At 47.3% G+C, this 21,047-nt stretch overlaps 1 protein-coding gene across 5 annotated transcripts in view; it reads right to left on the reverse strand.

The window, feature by feature from the left end:
* RALY (RALY heterogeneous nuclear ribonucleoprotein) overlaps positions 1–21,047 on the reverse strand; it is a 272,414-nt gene that overhangs the window by 40,888 nt on the left and 210,479 nt on the right. For all 5 annotated transcript variants that reach the window (XM_030533612.1, XM_030533614.1, XM_030533613.1 and 2 more), the window contains one exon: positions 340–604. In XM_030533612.1, coding sequence (XP_030389472.1) covers positions 340–595 — 256 coding nt within the window. In that variant the 5' untranslated portion in view covers positions 596–604. The remainder of the gene's footprint in view (positions 1–339; positions 605–21,047) is intronic.

Consider the following 21,047-nt stretch of genomic DNA (forward strand, 5'->3'; position numbering starts at 1 on the left):
ACAAGGCCTTTTGCTTCTATGACTTATAAACTCTATTGCCCACCCACTGTGATAAATAAAATAAAATAAATACAGATAGATTCTAAATGTGACACACACGGATTGAGAACATCTATTTTTCTCCAGCCAAACTCCCTGACAGATGTAGAATGAATTGCATATGCTATGCAGGGGTTATTTAACATCAGCTACAGTAGAGAAAAGTATTAAAGGAAGACGTGATTGTTCATGGGCCTTTGCTTTCAGATCTCCTCTCTAACAGCTTCTGCAGCTGCAGCTCATGACACGAGTTTGTGCCTTGACTACAAGGAGTAGAAAGAGGACATGAGAACTCCTTACCCAGCGTCTGCCCAGCAAGTATTCGTCCGTTCTCCCCCAGGACAGCGGCCCGTGCATGCCTCTCATTCGAGTACTGTACGAACGCATAGCCCTTGTGAACGGAGCAGCCCACCACTCTGCCATACTTGGAGAAAATGGTCTCCACATCTGATTTCTTCACCACGGCTGTGTTGAGATTCCCAATGAAGACTCTGGAGTTGATGGACTTGGGGTCGTTCTTGTTTGTGATGTTGCTTGTCTGCACCTTCAATGACATCTTGAACACCTGGGAAAACAAGTCAGGAGAGTCAGGAAGGGTGTGACATGCTAGAGGGAACAGCATGAATGTAATAAAAATGGGGGGCAGAGAGAGAAGGAGTTTGGGATTACAACCCTTTGTCACACTGCAAACCAATAAACAACTCCACCACTTCATGCAGCAGTTTGTGGGGACTGCAGGTGCCCCCAGACCCACGGCTGGAATAACAGCTGCAGAAGGATGAGGCTATGCTGCAGTTCTGCCCCCCGGAATTGCATTTGAGAGGTTTGCATGTGACAACCCCACCACCTGGTCCCACCCATGTAAACTTTGATTACTCCAGTTCCCTGTGGGTGGAGTAGATTGTCCCTATGCCATTCCTTTCACCCAGTTCTGGTCTTTCTCATTCAATGGAAACTTCAGCCTATTGTCTGCAATGGATATCTTGCTGAGCTGCTGTAGAACTACACTATTCAGCAGAATGCTTTTGTCTGCCACTTAGACTGTACCTGAACATGCATAGTAGTACTGTAAGCTATTCTCAATATGCAATGCAGTGCCTGCCTTGGAACACCATTGGGCATGTAAAATTCACATCTCCCACTATCTCTCCTGACTCATACATTATTCACTCCCCTAGATCAGTCTGAACAGCTTGGTACTTTGCATTAGAAAGCCAAACAGAGCAGGCAGCCAGACTTTAACTTTCATTTTCTTTTCTACAACACAAAATCAACATAACCAGTGCCAGCTCAGCACTGAGCTGGTGTCACTAAAACCAATACAAGGGTTTGGCTCATTTTTCCTCCAGTGCCCTACAGCCTCCGCCTTCCCTGGTGAATCCTGCTCCAGGCTGGTGCAGAGATGTAGTGAAGCCAATCCCACGTGTTCTGTTGGCTATGTGTCTTCAAGTGTTTACAGAAGTCTGAAGTAGACTCTGAGTGCATCCGAGGAAGCACTGAACGCCCACAGCTCTCACTGGAGTTGACCGAGTTCTGGTTACTCAACGCTTCTCAGGATCAGGGACTAAAAATCAGTCACCTAGGCCTGTGTCAGGAATATTTCAATTTGCTCCAGAGTGAGATTGCTTTGAGTGTAAGATCCTGCAAGTGTCATTTCCTAGACTAAAGGTTTGATACTAGTTATCAGAGCTACAAGCTATAATCTGGGCATTTTAGATAAAACGTATCCGTCATCTGATTCACTTTCTTTCATCTGTAAAGACTGTTCAGGGACATCAGAAAGTTCCTCTGGCTTCTGGTAACCACGGGAACAGGGTCTGTTGATGTTGTGAATACCTCCCCACGATGTCTGTGTGTGTCCCGATTTAGTTTTTCTGCACTTTACTTTGCATGTTTGATGGTTTATAAATTATTTAAAATAAAAATAACAATAATTAAAAATAATGGAAAATCTCACTGCAGGATTCTGTTCCCCTGCACTCTGAGTCTGATTTCAAGTTACTTAAAGAAAAAGTCACTGCAGCTTTTCCACAACTAGCTCAAAATGAAACTCCAAGGTTGGTTTCTGAGTGCTCTCAAATGGATGCTCTGGGGAGGAGGAGGCTGTGACCTTGCCCTCTCGTGCACCTGTGGAGGGGCCACTTATTCAGGTCCCTACATGTGGGTTTTTGCAGGCAAACATTAAGCTGTCCATTCTCCTTTGGCATAATTCCTTTCTGTCATGCAATCCATGCCCTGAGTCCTCATGTGCTGAACAGAGTGAAGTTAAGTGCTCCACTCTGGGATCCTGTAGCTGGAATAATCCACAGGCATTCCATACCACAGCTGGAATCGCGCAGCAGTGCAAATTATGAGATGTGACCACAAACTCACTCTGTGCTGAAATCCTCTTGGATTCTCCTAATTGACTCAGCTACCAGGTGAGTCCTGCCAGTCACACAGACTATCCAATGCAGTTTTGCACAGTATTTAAATGTCTCTGGAGGCACAATTAGGACTAGATTGTGTCATCTAGGCACAGACCTGAACTGAGGGTGTGAAAGCTGCTCTCCAAGGCATTCCCAGCCAGCTTTGTGGCTGATGTGAAGGGGAGGGAACAGGGCAGTGGACCCTCCTCCTTCCCCATCCGATTTGCAGTGATGTGAGTCTGCATGCCCTGAAGTGGAGAGACTCTGCTTGTTACAAGCCCCTGTGTGACATGTGCAACAGACAGGAGCCACCTCTCTCCCCAAGGGTCAGTCTTAACCTGACCCAGAGGAGTCAGACACCTCTGCACAATGTCCATCAGTGAGTTCAGTTGCTTCTCATAGCACAGGGGCCAGTCTTTTTCCCTTCCTGAATCCTGTGAATGTAAAACTGTCTGAGTCCCGACTCCTAGCCAGGTGAAATATAAGAATTAGCAAGTAATCCGGTTGTGCATATGTTATTTGGGTAAAGCACACACCAGCCTCACACCAGGCATTCTCCACACCGTGACAGTTCCTTCACTGCTTGCTCGCGTTCTTGTAAGGAGCTCAGATACCAAAATGATGATCATGATATAAAGACAAAAATAGACAGAAAGCATGGTGTATATGGGGATAAATAGACAGACAGTAATGTGTATATGGGGAAAGATAGATAGATAGAGTTTTACATTTATCCATATTTTTTGCATCATAAAGAGAACACCTCCCCCCCCCCCCAGTGGATATAAGTAGCTGCCTGGGAAAAAAATACAGGAACTGAACGTATTTGCACACTCTTGTAATACATCCCAGCGACTTGACAGGGCAGTCTGCTTGGAAGCCAAAACTACTGGCTGTAGTAAATAATTTGTGAATTCAAAGGGTAGATGGTAGAACAGGGATTGGCAACCTTTGGCATGTGGCCTGCCAGGGTAAGCACACTGGCCGGCCGGGCCAGTTTGTTTATCTGCCACATCCGCAGGTTCAGCCAATCGCGGCTCCCACTGGCCGTGGTTTGCTGCTCCAGGCCAATAGGGGTGGCAGGAAGTGGTGGCCAGTACATCCCTCGGCCCTCACCACTTGCCAAAGGTTGCCGGTCCCTGTGGTAGAATTTAGACTATAATAGGGTTATCGGTTTATTTTGGTTTCCCATCCCGTCAGTCCTGGCCCCTTTGAAATTTGATTTGGTTTGGATTTCATTGAACACAAACTGCAACCCAGTCAAAAATGCCTGGCGTCAGCTGAATTCATAACAAGTTTTGCATGGTTTTTAAATCACAGTTCAGCCCCTTGTCGCTCTGGCCCCAACTCAGCAGGCTGCTTAAGCATCTGAGTAGGGAAAGTTAGGCATGTGTTAAAATTCATGCTGAATCAAGATTGATGCCCTGGATCTGGGTTTGCCTTACAAAGCTTTGGCTGAATTTGTAATGAGACCTGGGATGTTTGGCTTGCTTTGGGGGTTTGTAATATATATTTTGCAAAGTTCTACTCTGAATTTTCTTGAGGCTAGAAACAAGAAGTCCCTGTGATGATCCCAGTTAGCTAACTACCCTCACACACAGGCCATGGGCTGGGGCTGCCTGATTGTCTGCAGTGCTCTTTTTGATTTGGGGTGAACATGTCATTGATTCATCTGTTGCTTCCCCAGCACATCTGCATCGGGTGCCATGTCCTCATTACAATCTCTGTCTCAGATATTCTTGAATTTCAGCATCTGATATGTTTCCATTCTGTCTTGTCAGCCTTATTCCTGTGACACCCTGTATGGAGCGGAGCCATTTCTCACTCCAGGAGCTTCTCTTTTCATCTGGCTCTGAGCTGATTGATTGCAAACCCCTCCTGGTTACTTGTAAAAAGCCCCAGTGAATTTGCTGGCCTTCACTCAGTTCCTGGTGACTTATAGTTCACGCCACAAAACAACAGCTTTCTTCTTGCAGGTCCAGGCAAGTAGCAATCTCAGCTACATAACAATGTGCAGCATGGAATAAAAACAATACCACAATGTTGCTTCACTGGCTAATGGGTTTTGGTCACCAAGGGTGAAATTCACCCCTCTGCAAAGGGTAGCATGAGGCCTAGGCACCACGTTCTTGAGCTAAGTGTGAATAGGCCTTGTGTGGATGCTCAGGATAATGGTGAATTTCATCCTAAAGAAACAGTTATTGATACACTTCCATGACATTAGGCTACCTGTGAGTGAGGGTTTGTGGAAAGCGGTTACCATATTCTACTGCTGTTCAGTGGCCCACCTGGAAGGAGTTGGTGACTGAAGTTTGTTTCCCAGTGGGTAGGTGTTAACATTAGTTGTCACCGCTTGCCTCGCAGTGCCAGTCTCCTCAGAGAGACCAAGAGTTCAATGTGCCATGGACCCCTGAAATCCTCTCTTAGCCCAAGAGTTGGTCCCTCCACAGCAGGACTCAGGCAGGTTGGGGGGGATGGAGTTGGGATAAGATTATATGGCAGCTGCCTGTGCTGTTCCTGCCCTGAGGACTCCAGTCTCCAGTGATGTCAGTTTTACACCCTGCAGAGTTTTGCCAACACTAAATACATTTAGGAAAAATGGTCTTAAAAAAGGAAAGTCAGTTCCCAACAAGCACAGAGCAAGCAGACCCTCTGTACATTATCACGCTTAGTGTCATAAAGTGGGGATCGTGTCTCCCCAGGTTGCAAGGTTCAGAGGCTGTCTGTGAGGGAGAGGACTCTGCCCCAGCCATGGGAGAACTGCTGCTGGCTATATTGTGCTTACCAGGATTCTAGTCTAGCACTTAGGGTTTCAGTGAGATGCTCTGGTGGGGAATCTAGTTTAATATTGAAATCCATTTTTATTCATAAATCAAAGCTTTACAAATAATATAGAAAAGCTTTTACCTGCTGGTATTTAATGAAAGTTCTAGGGCCCCATTTATAAAGCGATCTCAATCCAGCTCCTGCCATTACGGCTGTATCTTTAATGCTCCGCGAGCACCTTTTAAAAATGTTTATATTGCTCAAAACAAATAAAAGTCAGCGCTTGCACCCAGGGTTTTGCACTTGCAATCAGCCAGGAGCTCAGTTTTGTGGCTGCAGATGATGACATTTAGGTGTCAAACTCCCTGTTCTGCGGCCTCAGGCAGTCTGATGTCTCTCTAGTCCTGCTTTTACATTTCAGTGGCAGAGCTTGTGAATTCAATCTCCCTAAATGCCTAGCGCAGAAACTAGCCGAGTTGTCGATGAACAGCAGGTGTCACTGTTACCTTGGGAACAGACAGGCTGTCAGCCACTCAGTGACTTGGCTATTAACTAACTCCAGTCCATTTTCCATAACCCTAAGCCATGCTGCTCCGATTTCCTTGCCTGTGGTATTCCAGAGACAGCAGCTGAGAAAAGGACCCATCTCTCAAAACAAGGGGGAAGGCTGAATTGACAGCTCTGTGAAATTAAATCTCTAGTCCTGCTCTATCTGCCTGACATCACGCCTGTTGCAGGTGGTTGCTGAGCACATAAAAAGATGACAGCAGTCCGGTGATAGCCTGATTTTTCTCTCCTTCTTTCCAGAAGCAGGTTTGATTTTGGGGAACATATTACTGCCGGTTTCATACATATTGTATGCTACTTCCACGGGAAAAGCTAGCTCAGAGAGATGGAACATGAAATCTCTGTCTCAGAATTTCACTTTAGAGTTCAGGGGAGAGGAAATGTACCCTTGCTGCGTGTGCCAGACTGGTGACCTTACACGGACATAGCCCCTTTTCTCCTAAAGCACTTTCCAAACCAAACGCGCTGCTACAAACGAGACATCAACCTCTGCTGAAATGCAGCTGCCTCTGCCAAAATGCAGCGCCTGCTTAGCAGAGCCCACCAGCTCCACACGGTCACGGTTCCTTCTTCTTCCTATGTTGTCAAACACTTCTGACCCAGCCCTTTAATTTTAAAAGCACAAAGGAAGAGACGGGCCAGTCCTTTCATCATTTAAAACCGTATTATACCAGCGTTTGGAAATATAGCATAAGGAACAATCCTTTACTGGGTGAAGTGGGAGGCACTTGGTGGCTTAATACATCATTTTCTCCTTTACCCTCTTTGATTCTATTAACCCAACACTAAGATTGGAAACACTATACCTGCTAGATTCCACCTTTGACAAGCTGGATGTGGTTTGGGTTTGCTATGATTACATTTCTCTTTTCACTCCTCCAGCTTAAAATAGCCAAAGGTTTGTTTTCTTTAAGAACATGAGTGGCCATACTGGGACTGACCAAAGGTCCATCTAGCCCAGAATCCTGTCTTCCAACAGTGGTCAATGCCAGGTGCCTCAGAGGGAATGAACAGAACAGGCAATCATCAAATGATCCATCCTCTGTCACCCATTCCCAGCTTCTGGCAAACAGAGGCTAGGGACACTATCCCTGCCTATCCTGGCTAATAGCCATGGACCTATCCTCCATGAACATATCCAGTTCTTTTTTGAACCCCATTATAGCCTTGGTCTTCACAACATCCACTGGCAAAGAATTCCACAGGTTGACTGGGCGTTGTGTGAATACTTCCTTTTGTTTGTTTAAACCTGCTGCCTATTCATTTCATTTGGTGCCCCCTACTTCTTGTGTTATGATAAGGAGTAAAGAACACTTCCTTATTTACTTTCTCCACACGTCATAATTTTATAGACCTCTATCATATCCCCCCTTAGTCATCTCTTTTCCAAGCTGAAAAGTCCCAGTCTTATTAATCTCTCCTCATATGGAAACTGTTCCATATCCCTAATCATTTTTGTTGCCTTTTTCTGAACCATTTCCAATTCCAATATATCTTTTTTGAGATGGGGCGACCACAACTGCATGCATATTTAAAATGTGGGCATACCATGAATTTATATAGAGGCAATATGGTATTTTCTGTCTCATTATCTATCCCTTTGCTATGATTCCCAACACTGGAGAGAGAGACTAGCTTTTGAGCTTACACAGAGGAGTCAAAGTTCTCACAGTGCTTTACTCAGGTTTTCATCAGCACAGCAGACTTGGGGAAACTGAGGAATAGAGACTTTAAGGTCCAAACTTTTCAAGTGCTCACCAATTCTGGGGGCCCAGTTTGAGATATCTAAGGCCTGCTTCTCAGATAGTGCTGAGCAGCCACTGAGACCCCTTTGGAAAATTTGGATCCTCAGGCCTTCTCCTGTTTCTGCTGTCTTCCAAATCGAATGCTTGGGGTCCTGGAATACATCCCGTTGTCTTTACTCTTTACTCCAGGCATAGAGTCTGATTCTGATTTCACTTAAACCAGCACGAAACTGGAGTCAATGGAGTTACTCTTGATTTACCCCATGTGTGTGAGAGGAAAACCAGTCCCTAGGGTGAAGAGTTTGAATTCACTTAGTTCTCCACTATCGGCTGGTGCTCTGCCTGTGAACTGCAGGTTTTAGCTCCTCTGCCCTAAGCAAAGCAGTGCTTGGTTATTAGCCATCATCTAGGATTCCTGGATAATTGAAGGGAAGATGCTGATACTTCTCTCAGTGATTTGGACTAGTTAGTCTATCAGCCTTTTTTTGCCTATGGTCTCCGATAAAAGGTCCTGCCTTAGGAAAATGCCTTTGGCAATTGCAGGGAGAGAAAGAGTTTTCCCCACATGCCAGAAATCCCAAGGAGTGGGACCGCTGATCAATAGGACTTCCTCTGCTAGGGACTGGGGAGCACAAAGGGCCACAGGGACTAGTACATGATGAACTGTGACCTTCACCGTGTCCCATGCATGCGCTCAGGCACTCTCCATGGAAGGAGGGAGGTTACTGTCTTAATGCAGCTGCAGCTCCAGTATGAATGGCTTTTCTCCCTCTGTCACATTCTTTATCCCAGGAAAGCAAGCTTGCCTTGCCTCAGAATGTTCCTTACTGCTTGGCAGCTGCAGAGTGAGTTGGAGGAGTGGGTGGGGGTGGTCTCAGCCTACAGATGGCCTACACCAGCATTACCTAGGAAGATAGGAACAGCCAGACTGGATCGGATCCAGCCACACAAGGTTTCTGTCTCTGACAGTGGCCAGCACTTGATGTTTCATAGGCTTGGTCTACATTACAGACTTATGTCGATGTAATTCTGTCACACAAAATCCATTCCCCTGAGCGACACAGTTATACTATCCAAATTCCTGGTGTGGATTGCACTTGTCAATGGGCGGGCTTTCCTATCGACATAGCTACTGCGTCCTGGGGAAGTGGAGTACTTACACTTCACAGTAGTGCTATATGTGTTCCAGAGGAAGATGCAAGGAACCCTGCTGCAGGTTGTTATATGATAGCCTGGACCCAGGTAAAGTTTCTTCTTAACCTCCAATTGCTAGAGATTGCAGAAGGGTTTATGACCCATCCAAACATCTTGTTGATTTTTTTTGTATTTATTGTTATAATTCAGTACTTTTGCTATCTAAGTAAAATTTCTGATCCCACTGTAATCCTGCTAATCTTCTGGTTTCAATGAGATCTGGTGGCAGTGAGTTCCATAGTCTAACTGTACATTGTCTATAAAAGCATTCCATTTTTATCAATTGTGAATTTGCCACCTTTCAATTGCATTGAATTTCCCATGCCATCCCTGCCATGTTCTTGTGCTGTGATACGGCGATAACAGAAGTTCCAAACCTCCCTTCTCTAGGCTGTTCATTATTTTAGATATTTGTACCATGTTCCCTCTTCTCCATCTCTTTGCTAAGGCAAACAATCCCAATTTTTACCATCTCTCTTCACATGATAGTTTTAATCTCTGAACCCCTTCTAATCCTGAGAGGATAAAGGAAGAAAGAGACCCTTGAGCTTCTGAGCCCAGGAGACACCTAAAGTTAGTGGAGAGGGTGGGGTGCCTGTTCTGTGAAGGGTGACTAGAGTCCTGTAAGAGAAGGAGGGTGGGGAAACTTGCCAGTGACAATATAACGTTGAGTTCACCTGGGGCGTTCTGAAAAGCCTTTATGCCTGATCTAGCCACATGTACTCACTACACACACATAGCTAAGAGCAACCCAAAAGCCCACGCTGGGTGCTTGCAGTAGGTTCCGCATGCCCTCATGTTAGATGCGCTTGCTTTTGTGCATGTACTTTTCAAAATCTGGTTTAGGAGTTGGGCAAACCTGAAATCCCTCCGGAGGGAATCTAATCCACTTGCTTGGGTTTTCCAGGATCCAATACCATCAGGGCCGGTGCAAGGAAGTTTCGCGCCCTAGGCGAAACTTCCATCTTGCGCCCCCCCAGCCCTCCGCAACTCCTCGCCCTGAAGTGTGCCCGCTGCCCCCGTGGCAGCTCCCCTCCCCCTGGCCCGAGGAGCCCTGCGGTACCTCCCCACCCCAGCTCACCTCTGCTCAGCGTCCTCCCCGAGCATGCTGTCCTGCTCTAATTCTCCTCCCAGGCTTGCGGCGCCAAACAGCTGATTGGCGCCGCAAGCTGGGAGGCGGCGAGAAGTGAAGTAGCAACTGCGCAGTGGAATCCCTGGGCTGACAGTGGCACGCTGACCCAGGCATGGGTGGCAAGTTTGTAGAAATTTTGGTGGTGCCCAGAACCTGCCCCCCAAACTCCGCCCCCACTTGCCTAAGGCTCTGGGAGGGGTTTGGGGGGAGAGCTCTGGGGTACAGGCCCTGAGCTGGGGATTAGGGTGCAGGACGGGTGCAGGCTTTGGTCTGGATTTTGGGTGCTGGGTGCAGGTTCCGGGCTGGGGCAGGAGGTGGGTGTGCAGGAGGGGGTGAGGGGTACAGGCTTTGGGATGGAGTTTGGGTGCAGGCTGGGGGTGGGGGTGTAGGAAAGGGTGAGGGGTGCAGGCTCTGGGAGGGAGTTTGGGGGTGGGAAGGAGTGTGTGGGAAAGGGGAGGTGGTGCATGCTTTGGGAGGGAGTGCATGCGCTGGGAGGGAGTTTGGGGATAGGAGGGAGTGCAGGGGGATGAGGGTTGGGGCTGAGGATGAGGGGTTCATGATGCCGGGGGGCTGAGGGCTGGGGAAGAAAAGTAGGGTGCAGGGGGATGAGGACTGGGGTTGAGGATGAGGGATTCATGATGTAGGGGGGCTCAGGGATGAGGCAGAGGATTAGGGTGTGGGGTGCTGAGGGGTTTGGGGTATTGGAGAGACTCGGCGAGGGCGGAAGCACAGGGTAAGGGCAGCCTGTCCTGCCAGGAGGAGATAGGGGGCACTAGGACCCTGGGACAGCAGACAGCAGTTCTGCCTGGAGGCGCTCTGCTCCAGCAACAGAAGCAGGCAGGGGAGAGGTGCTGCGCTGCTTTCTGTGAGGGGTGTGGGGGGGGAGACCCGCGGGGGTCGGGGCCGGGGCCCGATCCAGGCAGGGCCGGGGGAGAGACCGAGCTCTAAATATTGCTGGAGCAGGGCCCCAGCCCTGAATATTGCTGGTGCTGGAGCACCGCAAACATATAGAACCTGCCCCCTATAAACCCTGGGCTGCTGGCTGCCGCGGCGGGGCCCTGACCCAGGGGACACCCTGGGCTGCCTGCTGTGGATGCTGCCAGCAGCTCCGAGTCCCTCTCAGTCCCAGCAGCAGCAGCTGCTCAACCACTTAAAAAAAATTGGGGGTGCTTTTTGGCGCCCCCAAATCTTGGCGCCCTAGGCAACCGCCTAGTCTGCCTAAATGGTTGTACCTGCCCTGAATACCATCACCCACCTCTCACCAGCTAGCTGTGTGCAAAGTGCTTTCTTGGGTTTTGCATAGGGCCGCCCAGGGAGTGGGGGTGGAGGCAAGTGGCGCAATTTGCTCCAGGCCCCACAGGGGCCCCCATAAGAATATAGTATTCTATAGTATTGCAACTTTTTTTTTTATGGAAGGGGCCTCCAAAATTGCTTTGCCTCAGGCCCCCTGAATCCTCTGGGCGGCCTTGGTTTTGCACAGCCATGTAGGAATCTCATTGCATTATGCAGCCACTTGGTGAAATGGGCAGAAAACTAGTATTCCATTTGGTGGCTGTTATTAACAAATGCTCCCCCGCCTCAGTGTTTCAGGTTAGCTTTTAGAATCAGATGTTTAGACTGTGCATAGCATTTTATCTGGTTTATTTTAGTTCCCAGCCTGCTCCAATAAAGTCTCCTTAGCTTCCCTGTTTCACGCTATCTTGGCAGAGACAGGCCTTTTCATTCTCTTCTCTCTCAGGGATCCTAAGAACCCTGGTTAGGAAAAAAAAACCCACCCAAACCCTAGCACCAAATCAAATCAAATCAAATCCCTCTGCCCCTCCCCGCCGCATCTCTGAAGAACAAAAAATGCCAATATCTCAAGTGCTGGCTTAGGAAAGCTTCAGCCCGCTATTAGCCTAAATGCTTTCCAAATTCTAACGAGCCCAGAATGGTGATATTTACAAATGTTTGAATCTTGGACCAGCTGTTTGTGTCTGTAAACACTAATAACATCAGCAAGCTGAGCTCTCTCAGACTGTGTAGGAGGAATGTGGGTAAAGCTGCTTCAGTGCAATGAATATGTGGCCTGAATAGAGAGAGGGATATGTTATCCGAATAATTCTCAGTGCAATACCAGGCCGGATTCCACTGAAATCAATTGGGTCAGCTCCTTAGCGGGTGCAAATCAGGGCAGTTTCATTGAAGTCAGTGGGGCTAATCCATAGAGTGTGTCTATTTTTGTAAAACAGGGAAAAAGCTGTGGACAAAGCACATCTTGTTCCAGGAGTATTGCTACCAGATGAGTCTTTCACTCTGAGAAGTGACATATCAGTGCGCTGTCAATTTACCATCCTTGCTAACTAATAAAATAACCACTTAGCACTCTTACAGATCGCACTTTTCACCCCCAGATCTCAAAGCTCTTCACAGAGGTGGGTAATCACTATTATCCCCCTCTTATAAAATGGGGAAACTGAGGCACGGACACGTGACGTGCCTTGGCTCACATGGCTCACAAAACAAATCCCTGTCACTTGCTTCATTCAACTGCTCTGACCTGCCTACTCCCTCATCTGGAAATCTGATCACTGTAATTCTTGAGGTGAAATAACCAACCTTAAGAAAGCCGCAGCTGGTTGAGAACTCAGTAGCCCATGTGCGCAGAAACACAAGCCCTTGAGACCCCCACCACTCCCGTGCTTGGCTGTCTTCTTTGGGTCCACTGGAAACTAGATCAGATTTAACTTAATGTCCTCATTTGCAAAGCCTTCCATGGGATTAAGGTGACCAGATAGCAAGTGTGAAAAATCAGGACAGGTGTGAGTGGTAATAGGAGCCTATATAAGAAAAATATCCCAAAATAGGGACTGTCCCTATAAAATGGGGACATCTGGTCACCCTACATGGGATTGGCCCAAATTCCCTGAGGGACCTCATCACTCTGCATAACTATGGCCTTCCATAACAGTTATGTTCTCCCACATGACTGTCTAAGCACCTGGTTCATGCCTCCAGAATTCACTCTCAGACCACATCAGGATGAGTAGGAATCAAAGACAAACCCCATTTCTCTTGTTACCATTCCCACAATACCACTATCAAGCCCCTCCCCTGAAACCAATCAAAAACTCCATCTGCAATAAACAGTCAAGTCCCAGTTGACAGGAGAGGAACAAGAGAAGCCTCTCTTTGTGTGCACACATTACTAGGAGAGGAACTCGGACATCATGGTGATGAGGAGCTGTAAAAGAACCTCCATCGATAGCTCTGTCTCTGCTGTCATGTCTCTGTACTCCCCTCACCCACCTGTCCCCCAGCGCCACCCATTCCTCCAATCTCTGTTCAACTTCCCTGAACTTGGAGCACGTCACTCCACCTGCCAGCTCTTGTTCCCTGCAGTCTCCATCCTAGTTCTAGGCTTAGCTACACTCCTCCACTCATCCATGTAGGTGTTTATGTCCTTCACTGTCCTATCTCCTATCGCTCACTTTGCTTCCGTCTCCATCCCCCTCTGGCCCCATATCTAGTCACCCTACTCCTCATCTCTCCATGCCACCTCATAGGCACAGACATTTCCCTCCAGCTCTCACCTCACTCTTCTGTTCCACCTGACCTCTGGGCTCTCCTACCTACCTCCACCTCAGTTTGCTCGTGACACTCCTCTGCTCTTCCTCATACTCTGCTGGCCTCACTCCTGGAGCTGGGCACTCTGCTACTCCCTTCTCCTGGACACAGCTCCATTGCTTTACACGGTGCTTTCCAAACACTGACTGAGAGATACTGCACCAACTCTTCTTGTGACTCTTCCCAAAACCCCCTGAGGCTAGTGTGCACATGTCCCTCTTTCTCTGGTGCTGCCCCATCTATCTGGACTCTTTCCCTCCATCCTTCAGTGGCGCCAAGTCACAGCCACCCTTTGAATCCAGTGGGTAGGGCAGATTGACACTCGTGGGGAACTCTCACTGCCTTGGCCAAGGAAGAGGGGAAGTTCTCCCTAGCCCTTGAGCACCAGCCCAGGAGTAGAAGGAGCTGTGCTCCCCTCCCCGTCCCCAGAACTCCTTACTTTATCAAACTGGCGCAAATCTTTCTCTCCAGCGTGTGACCAGTTCTCACTCTGTGAAATGCCCTGGGCACTGTGTGTGAAGCATGTTACAGTATATGGTAGGCTTGCATGGCATGGATAACAGATTGCCTCTTTCAGGGTCCCCTGTAATCGCTCTTGCTTGCAGAGGCTGTTCAGGGATTACAGAATGAGATAGGATAGGGTATTGAAAGGCGTCTGGATGGCAGGCACACACTCCTGCTCAGACAACAGATAGTGGATACAAAGTCAGGCCAGATGATGGGCAGGCTACTAAGAAGGACTTGGGATGGAGCCAGCAAGGATCTGGAGTCTCCACTGACATGCCAAGCAAGATGCTACGTGAGTGTAACCTGCCCATCAAATATTCTTTTCAAGCTGGATAAGGAACAATAATCTTTGCTCTGGGGCCAAACCTGTATAAAGCAAATATACTTCTGGGTTATAATCCTAGCTCTGAGAGGGAGTCTGGTGGAGTGGTTAGAGCAGGAGGCAGCTTGGTGTCATAGCTCCTGGGTTCCAGATCTGACTTGCTGTGAGACTTTGGGCAAGTCATTTACCCTCTAAGTTTTGTAACGGTGGCCTGTTCGAGGCCTGTTTACAAAGTGCTTTGAGCTCTTGGACAAAAAGCCTGTGCAAGGAATAATTCTGCTGGAGAGACAGAAGCCCATACTAGCCTATTGTTCTCCAAAGAAAGCACCCTCTCTGTGCCCTTTCAGAGCATTACATTGAGGGTCTTTTTTCTTTAACAGATAATAGTCATTTCACAGCACTTAGTGCCCCCGTTACTGTAACAACTAAAAAAGGGACATTTTTAATCATCACATATTAATATTTCATGCTTCCACTAATTGCATTCTAGCGGTGTGAGCATTACACGGCGTATGCAGATTAAATCCAGCACCTTATCAGCCACATTGGCTTTGGTTCTTTCCACGGGGACGGGGGGATACAGCTCTCCAGAAAGTCTCTACATTGTGCAGCATCTTATCAAGCTGTTCTATTTCTGATATGCTGAGTAAAAGGCCAAGGGGAGTCCTGGCTTGAAAAAGAGTAGATCTTGGTGTTATGTCTGATTCATAGGTGCGGGAACTAGGGGTGCAGGGAGTGCTGCAGCACCCCCAGGTTTTATGCTGGGCTCTGCTGCTGGCCTCGTGCCCACCCCCAGCTGTGGCCCCAGCCTCAGCTCTCTTACCCCTGTCTGGGTCCCCCCTTCCTGGAGACAAAGCCCTGCTGCCAGTCCCAGCTCTGTGGGGGTGGGAGTGGACAGGGGTAAGGGGGATGGCTTTTAGCACCTCCACTATTAAAAGTGTTCCAGTTAGGGTGGCCAAGTTTGGTTGGATGAATTCCTGGAGATTTATTACATGACATAATCTGTAATTAAAGATTAATCTTTAATTCCTTGAGACTCCAGGACAATTCTGGAGGCTTGGTAACCCTAGTTCCAGCGCCACTGGTCTGATTAGAAAAGCGCATGCTGCCAAGATAGGCTGTATATGATTATTATAATGATGACAATCGTATTCATGGCATGTTACATTACCACAGCTGTTATACCAATCTACACCACAACGAAGGCTGAAACATGCTTGAGTTAAAAAAAAAGGCAAAGAAAAAAGAAAAGAAACAAAAAGGTGAAATGAACTTCTCACCATACTATCTGTCAGTTACGCAGGCGTTCTTCATCTGTAGAGCTCAGAGTGCTTCACAAAGGCAGACAAGTACCACTATCCCTCTATTCCAGGTGGGGAAACTGAGGCACAAAAGGGGGAAGTGACTTGTCCAACCTCACACAGCAAATCTGTGGCAGAGCCCAGGACAGAACGTGAATCTCTCAGCAGGATGCCCAGACCACAAGGCCTTGCCACCTCCCATGGACTGGAACATGCAAAGTATAGATAGGCTTTGTGAAACCACCTTACAAACGTCCCCATCTAGACCTTGCTCCCTTTCTAGTGTTTGAGGGGAGGATGATAGGTCCACTGCCCCTCCACTGTCCCTGTGGTCCCTTCAGGTGTTATCTCACCCATCTGCCTCCCCTTATGAGCTCCAGAGTCTCTCTTGCATCTTCAGGACTCCCCTTCTGTCCTGGCCAAGGTTCTGACTTCTGTCTTTCCCAAGGGTGAGATGTGAAAGCAGCAAAAAGCAACATGTGAGCAGCCAGGAAAGCATAGACGGCCCCCTGGAATCTTACATTTCTAGCCATGACTCAGTGTAGAGTATTCAGATACGGAAGAATTAAATGTGTCTTATAACTGGCTCCCTGACTCAAAAATGCACCTAAGGAGACTGGAGGCAGTCAATAAAGCAGACACTGGAAGCATCTACTTTCATGGCTTTGGCTCGACCAGGATTTAAAAGCGTGACATTAGATCATGTGAGCGAGCTCTATCTAACAAACACCTTCTCAACCTGTAATCAGAACAAAGCATGTTGAACTGCTGCCCATGATCACTGGCCGACATAAAGCCTGGGTGATCCTTGGCTCTAACTTGATCAGCTTAGCATGCCGTGCCTTGTTTTAGAGTTTGAGAAAGCAGCAATACCCACCCCAAGTGCTACACATAACAAGTCAACACCCAAAATCATGAACTTGTCTTAAATATCACAATTTTTTAAAAATGAAGAAATGTTGGGTCTTTTCCCCCCCCCCGCCTTCTGGGTTTTGTGGTTCTAGGGGGTCACATTTTCCAGTGTTTCCCCACAATCATGAGGCTACAAACACCCTTTTCCAAAATGAAAATTTGAGATTCTCATGGCCCAGGGAGCTGGGGCTTTAAGAGAAACATCAAATATGGTAGAACTCACCGCAGAATTGTGAGAGTCGAGAACACTGAGACACTGTTAGGTCGAGCTAACTACCGTATTCTAACATCACACCACTATATCCCAGTGAAAAAAAATGTGTGTGTGTGTGTTCTATAAATACTGTAATCACTTTAAAATAGCACCTGCCTGGGAGATCATTAATGTAGGGGAATATTTATTTTCCTTTGTAATTATATTGAATTAAAAGGAAGTTTATATTGGAAACATCTGCACCATATTAAGTCACCAGAGAGAAGATTTTCATTTTTTTAAACTCCCTCCTGAAGAGAAGAATTTCTTTAATGCCTTTTTAAACATCTGTTTGCTTACATGCCATTTGACATGTGGTTTAACACTGACACAACCACTGTGAAATACAACAGAGTAGTGTCATTCATAATCAATTCAGGCAACACAAAGCCTGATTCAGTACTCAGCTATTTTTGTGTATATCAGTGGTAGCTCAGCTGAAGTCAGCGATGTTACTCTGGATTTACACTAGTATAATGGAGAGCAGAACATGCCCCACGGAGGGGTGGGGAACTTTGGTTCTAATGCAAAGACTGGTTAAAGAAACATCAATATTCGGAGGAAAATCGCCACTGTCAACCATTTCTCTTGGTTGGGAAGCAGGTTTAGTCATTCTCCAAACTCCTGTTTCAGGAGGTAATGAGAAGAATTAAAAATCTTGTGAGCCCTGGAGACTTTATCATGAATCTCACCTACTCGGCTTTTCTCTTAAAGCACCAGCTCTTGGAGTCTTGTGATTAATGGAAACTTGCAGCTTTCATCTAAAAACTCCCCCAAAATAGATTTCTAGCCCTTGTGGTTGCAGAGAAAAGCTTGAAGATGTGACCCTGAAAGGCTCAAAAACCATAAGACAAACAAAAATAATCTCATATTTGTTATTTTTGAAATTCTCATGCTATTTAAACCAGTCTCCTGATTTTTGATTGCTTGGAGTTGGTGACAATGCAACATTTCTGCCAGTGTAAAATGTTACCAAAACCAGCCTTTTGCAGGCCCTTGACACATGATGCCTGACAAACTAGAGACAGCTTTTAGGAAGGGTTTTAAAATAAAACAATACAGTACCCCATTGCTACCAGCAGCCAGAGGTTTGCTGGTAAAAGCATCATTCTTCTCCAGCAGTGTATATCTGTCCATGTCTAGCAGTGGCTCAGTAGCAGCTATACCTGTGTACCTTGGTCTGGCCCATTGTGTTAATATGGCAATGCTTGTTGTGTAAGCTAGAGGCAGTAGGATCTGTCAATGACCTGACCACATTTAACCCAGGTCAGTAAGCTGAGAGAATGCTACCAAAGTGGTCAGATGCATCCAGGTTCCTGGGTGTGGTTGGTTCCTTACTAATCGCAAGAAGTGGCATAATGATGAATTGGGCCTCAAGGGTTTTCACATCAACCATGCCTGATCTGGGCTGCTGGAAATCCTGTCCCAGCACATTAACCCTCTGTCTGCCAGACCAATAGGCCAGACATCCTCCTGATGCATGCATTTATTTCCTCTGGCTTAAGACACCTGCCTCACACAGAGAGCACATTAAAATGGAAGGATCCTCCATCCTACCTAAAAAAAAAATTCAGTCACATTGTCCAGGGTACAGCCAGTACTAGAATAGCAGGCATCATTAGGGGAAGAGAGAGGGTGGAAGTCCACACCCCATAAAATGGAGCCCCTCCCTGCATTGCCTCCCTGCTCTCTAATCCTGATCCTGGGACTGACGCTCCCCACAGATTTCATGCCCAATTAAACACATCAGAAAGAAGCTTGTTCACCAAGGCCAGGGCTGGAAAAATGAACATGAGATTAATTAGCTTTGCATCCCTAAAGGTGAAGGAGCTCTGGCATCGTTACTTGCTTTCCTGGCTTGGGGAAGCAGCCAGAATGATTAGCAACATCGAGCAGGCTCTCTGAGCTCTCTTATTATACCCCTCTGCCAAGGGGGAGGCAACATGGCCAGGCGGCCTGCATCCTGGGCCCAGAAAGGGCCATGACCAGTTCTCCGAAGCACATGACAAAGTGACTCAGCCAGCGGTGCTTTCCGTCTCTGACAGACTAGAATAGGGGTGCTTGAAACGATGTCATGGTCACGGCTGTCACTACCGTGCAGGAATTCCTTACAAATATTGATATTCAATTCAGTCACAGCCTACGGCTGGAGCTGGTTTACTAGATAAGCTATTTTTCCTTCCTGCTGTAAGTGCTTTGCTTCACAGATTAGCTGTTTAATTGAGAGCCAGGTGTCTAATGCCCCAGAGGACTCAATCTTAGTGATGAACTGTCAGTGAAGAAAAGGCAAAAAAAGAAAAAGAAAAATCCACTTCTCCCTGTTTGCATAAGGCTTATTTCAGTGCAAAGACGGCACACAGCCAGGCCGTTATTGCCTTCTCATTGCAGTTGCTGACAAAGGGCAAACATGAGTTTTCATCCTGGACCTTGGCTCGGTTTGGTAACAAGTTTCCCACAACTTGGTTTCTCTGAGAATTAAAAGAATAAAATAAAAGCCCCTCACAGAGGAAGACTGGGGGGTTCCGCAGTCATCAAACTCCTCCACTCACGAGCAACCGCTCATGCTCTGCTACGGATGCCTGGTTCTACTCTCTGAGGTGCCACTTCGGCAGAAGCCTCAGACAGGCTTCCAAGGGCAGAATTTAGCCCAAATTGTGTTCCAGGTAGGATGAAAACATCACCTTTGGACAGACTGTTGCTGTAGTATCTCCAGCCTATCTGGAAGCAGCAATAGCCACCAAGCTTTCTGCAGCAGGTTAGTCTTAATTGTCTTAGCAGAGGATAGGGAGCCAGGACTACTGAGTTCTATACCCAGGTCTGCCTCTGATTGAGTGTGTGACCTTATTCAGGCCACTGAATTTCTGCATCTCAGTTCAGCTGGCCATAAAACGGGGATACTGGCACTTACTGACTAAAGGGTGGGAGGTCCTAGAGAAGTGCATAGTAGTATTATCTTGTGAAAAAGCTTGCTGTGGTCAAAATCCCTATCCAGGTTTGCAGACTAGCATTTGGGACAGTTCTGAGAAATATTCAGAGTTCTGCAATTTTTCTAGGCCGAGTCTCCAGAATCTCTCAGCCCATCAGCCAGGCCCTTTGCATGGCCCCCTAGCAGAAGGCATCCTTTTCAAGGAAAAATATGAAGGGATTCCAGATAAATCACTGAGAGTCATAACCTAGCCTGGCTTCTGGATCTAGCATCACAATATTGTCAGTTTGATGATCTAGTTGCCCCATAGGATGATGGCGGTTGGCAGGGCGTATGTCAGAGTCCCAGGTGCCTCTCAAAAGCCTATAAACAAGTGGCTTGTTAATAAAAGATGGAAACCAGATTTTCTGCTCAGAGACTTTCATTTGGATGAAGGAAGACCTGTGAGCTCAACTGCTTTTGCCCGTGAAGGTCATTTTTTCACCAAGGGTTCCCAGAGGGACAAGAAGAGCCAGCAGGTGTTTTCCATCTCTGGTTCCAGTGATTCTGAAGACTATCAGACTCAAAGCACTTGCTTTGCTGCAGGTGGTCGTCTTATCAAGAGGGGATTGTGTTTTGTGATGGGGAAATTTGTGTAAAACAAGGCTCAAGCTCCGGAGACTCTGAGAACACACGAAAGCATAGAGCAGACTGGGAGCTGATCTCAGGTTGATGAAGATTGACTCTAGCCTGCCAGAAGGCTTGTTGGGTTCACCAACCCTACTGTGACTCACCAAAGATGCCATTTTCCTTTGATGTCACTCCTGCACCATCCAGAAAATGGTACTTCCAAACTGGTTCACCCCATTGGCCAGTCTGCATGCCCAGCGACCCAATGAGAACATCACTCTTGGAGGTGTCGCTTTCAGTGCCAGCACTCCTGAGCAGGATGTTAGAGGACATGGCACCAGTAGGCTTTGCTGCAGGGTTGCTGTGCCTTTGGTCTGCTGTACCATCCAAATGCTACCACATCAGCAGTGTGCAGGCTGGAAGACCCCCCACCCTGAGGAACTGTGAGTGGCAAGGCTAGGGGCTTGCATGTGAAATTATTCCAAATGCACTGGACTGTCCAACTTGGGTTAGTTCTACTTTAACTCCCTCATGCTACATGGGACAAAACACACTTCAGGTGCTGCCCCACACATCCGCTATATCCATTCTGGTGTCCCAGTATTCAGCTTTTGCATATATGGCCATTTTCTTGCGTCCAGTTACCACATCAGAGTCCCCTGTGCAGCTCATAAGGTCATCAGGGCTTCGTCAGGAAATGAACTAGCCAGAGCTTTTAGAAAGAAAAAGAAAATCCAGCTACATGACAGGGGGACTTTGC

This window comes from Gopherus evgoodei, chromosome 14 (assembly GCF_007399415.2).
Source record: "Gopherus evgoodei ecotype Sinaloan lineage chromosome 14, rGopEvg1_v1.p, whole genome shotgun sequence".
NCBI classification, from domain to species: domain Eukaryota; kingdom Metazoa; phylum Chordata; order Testudines; family Testudinidae; genus Gopherus; species Gopherus evgoodei.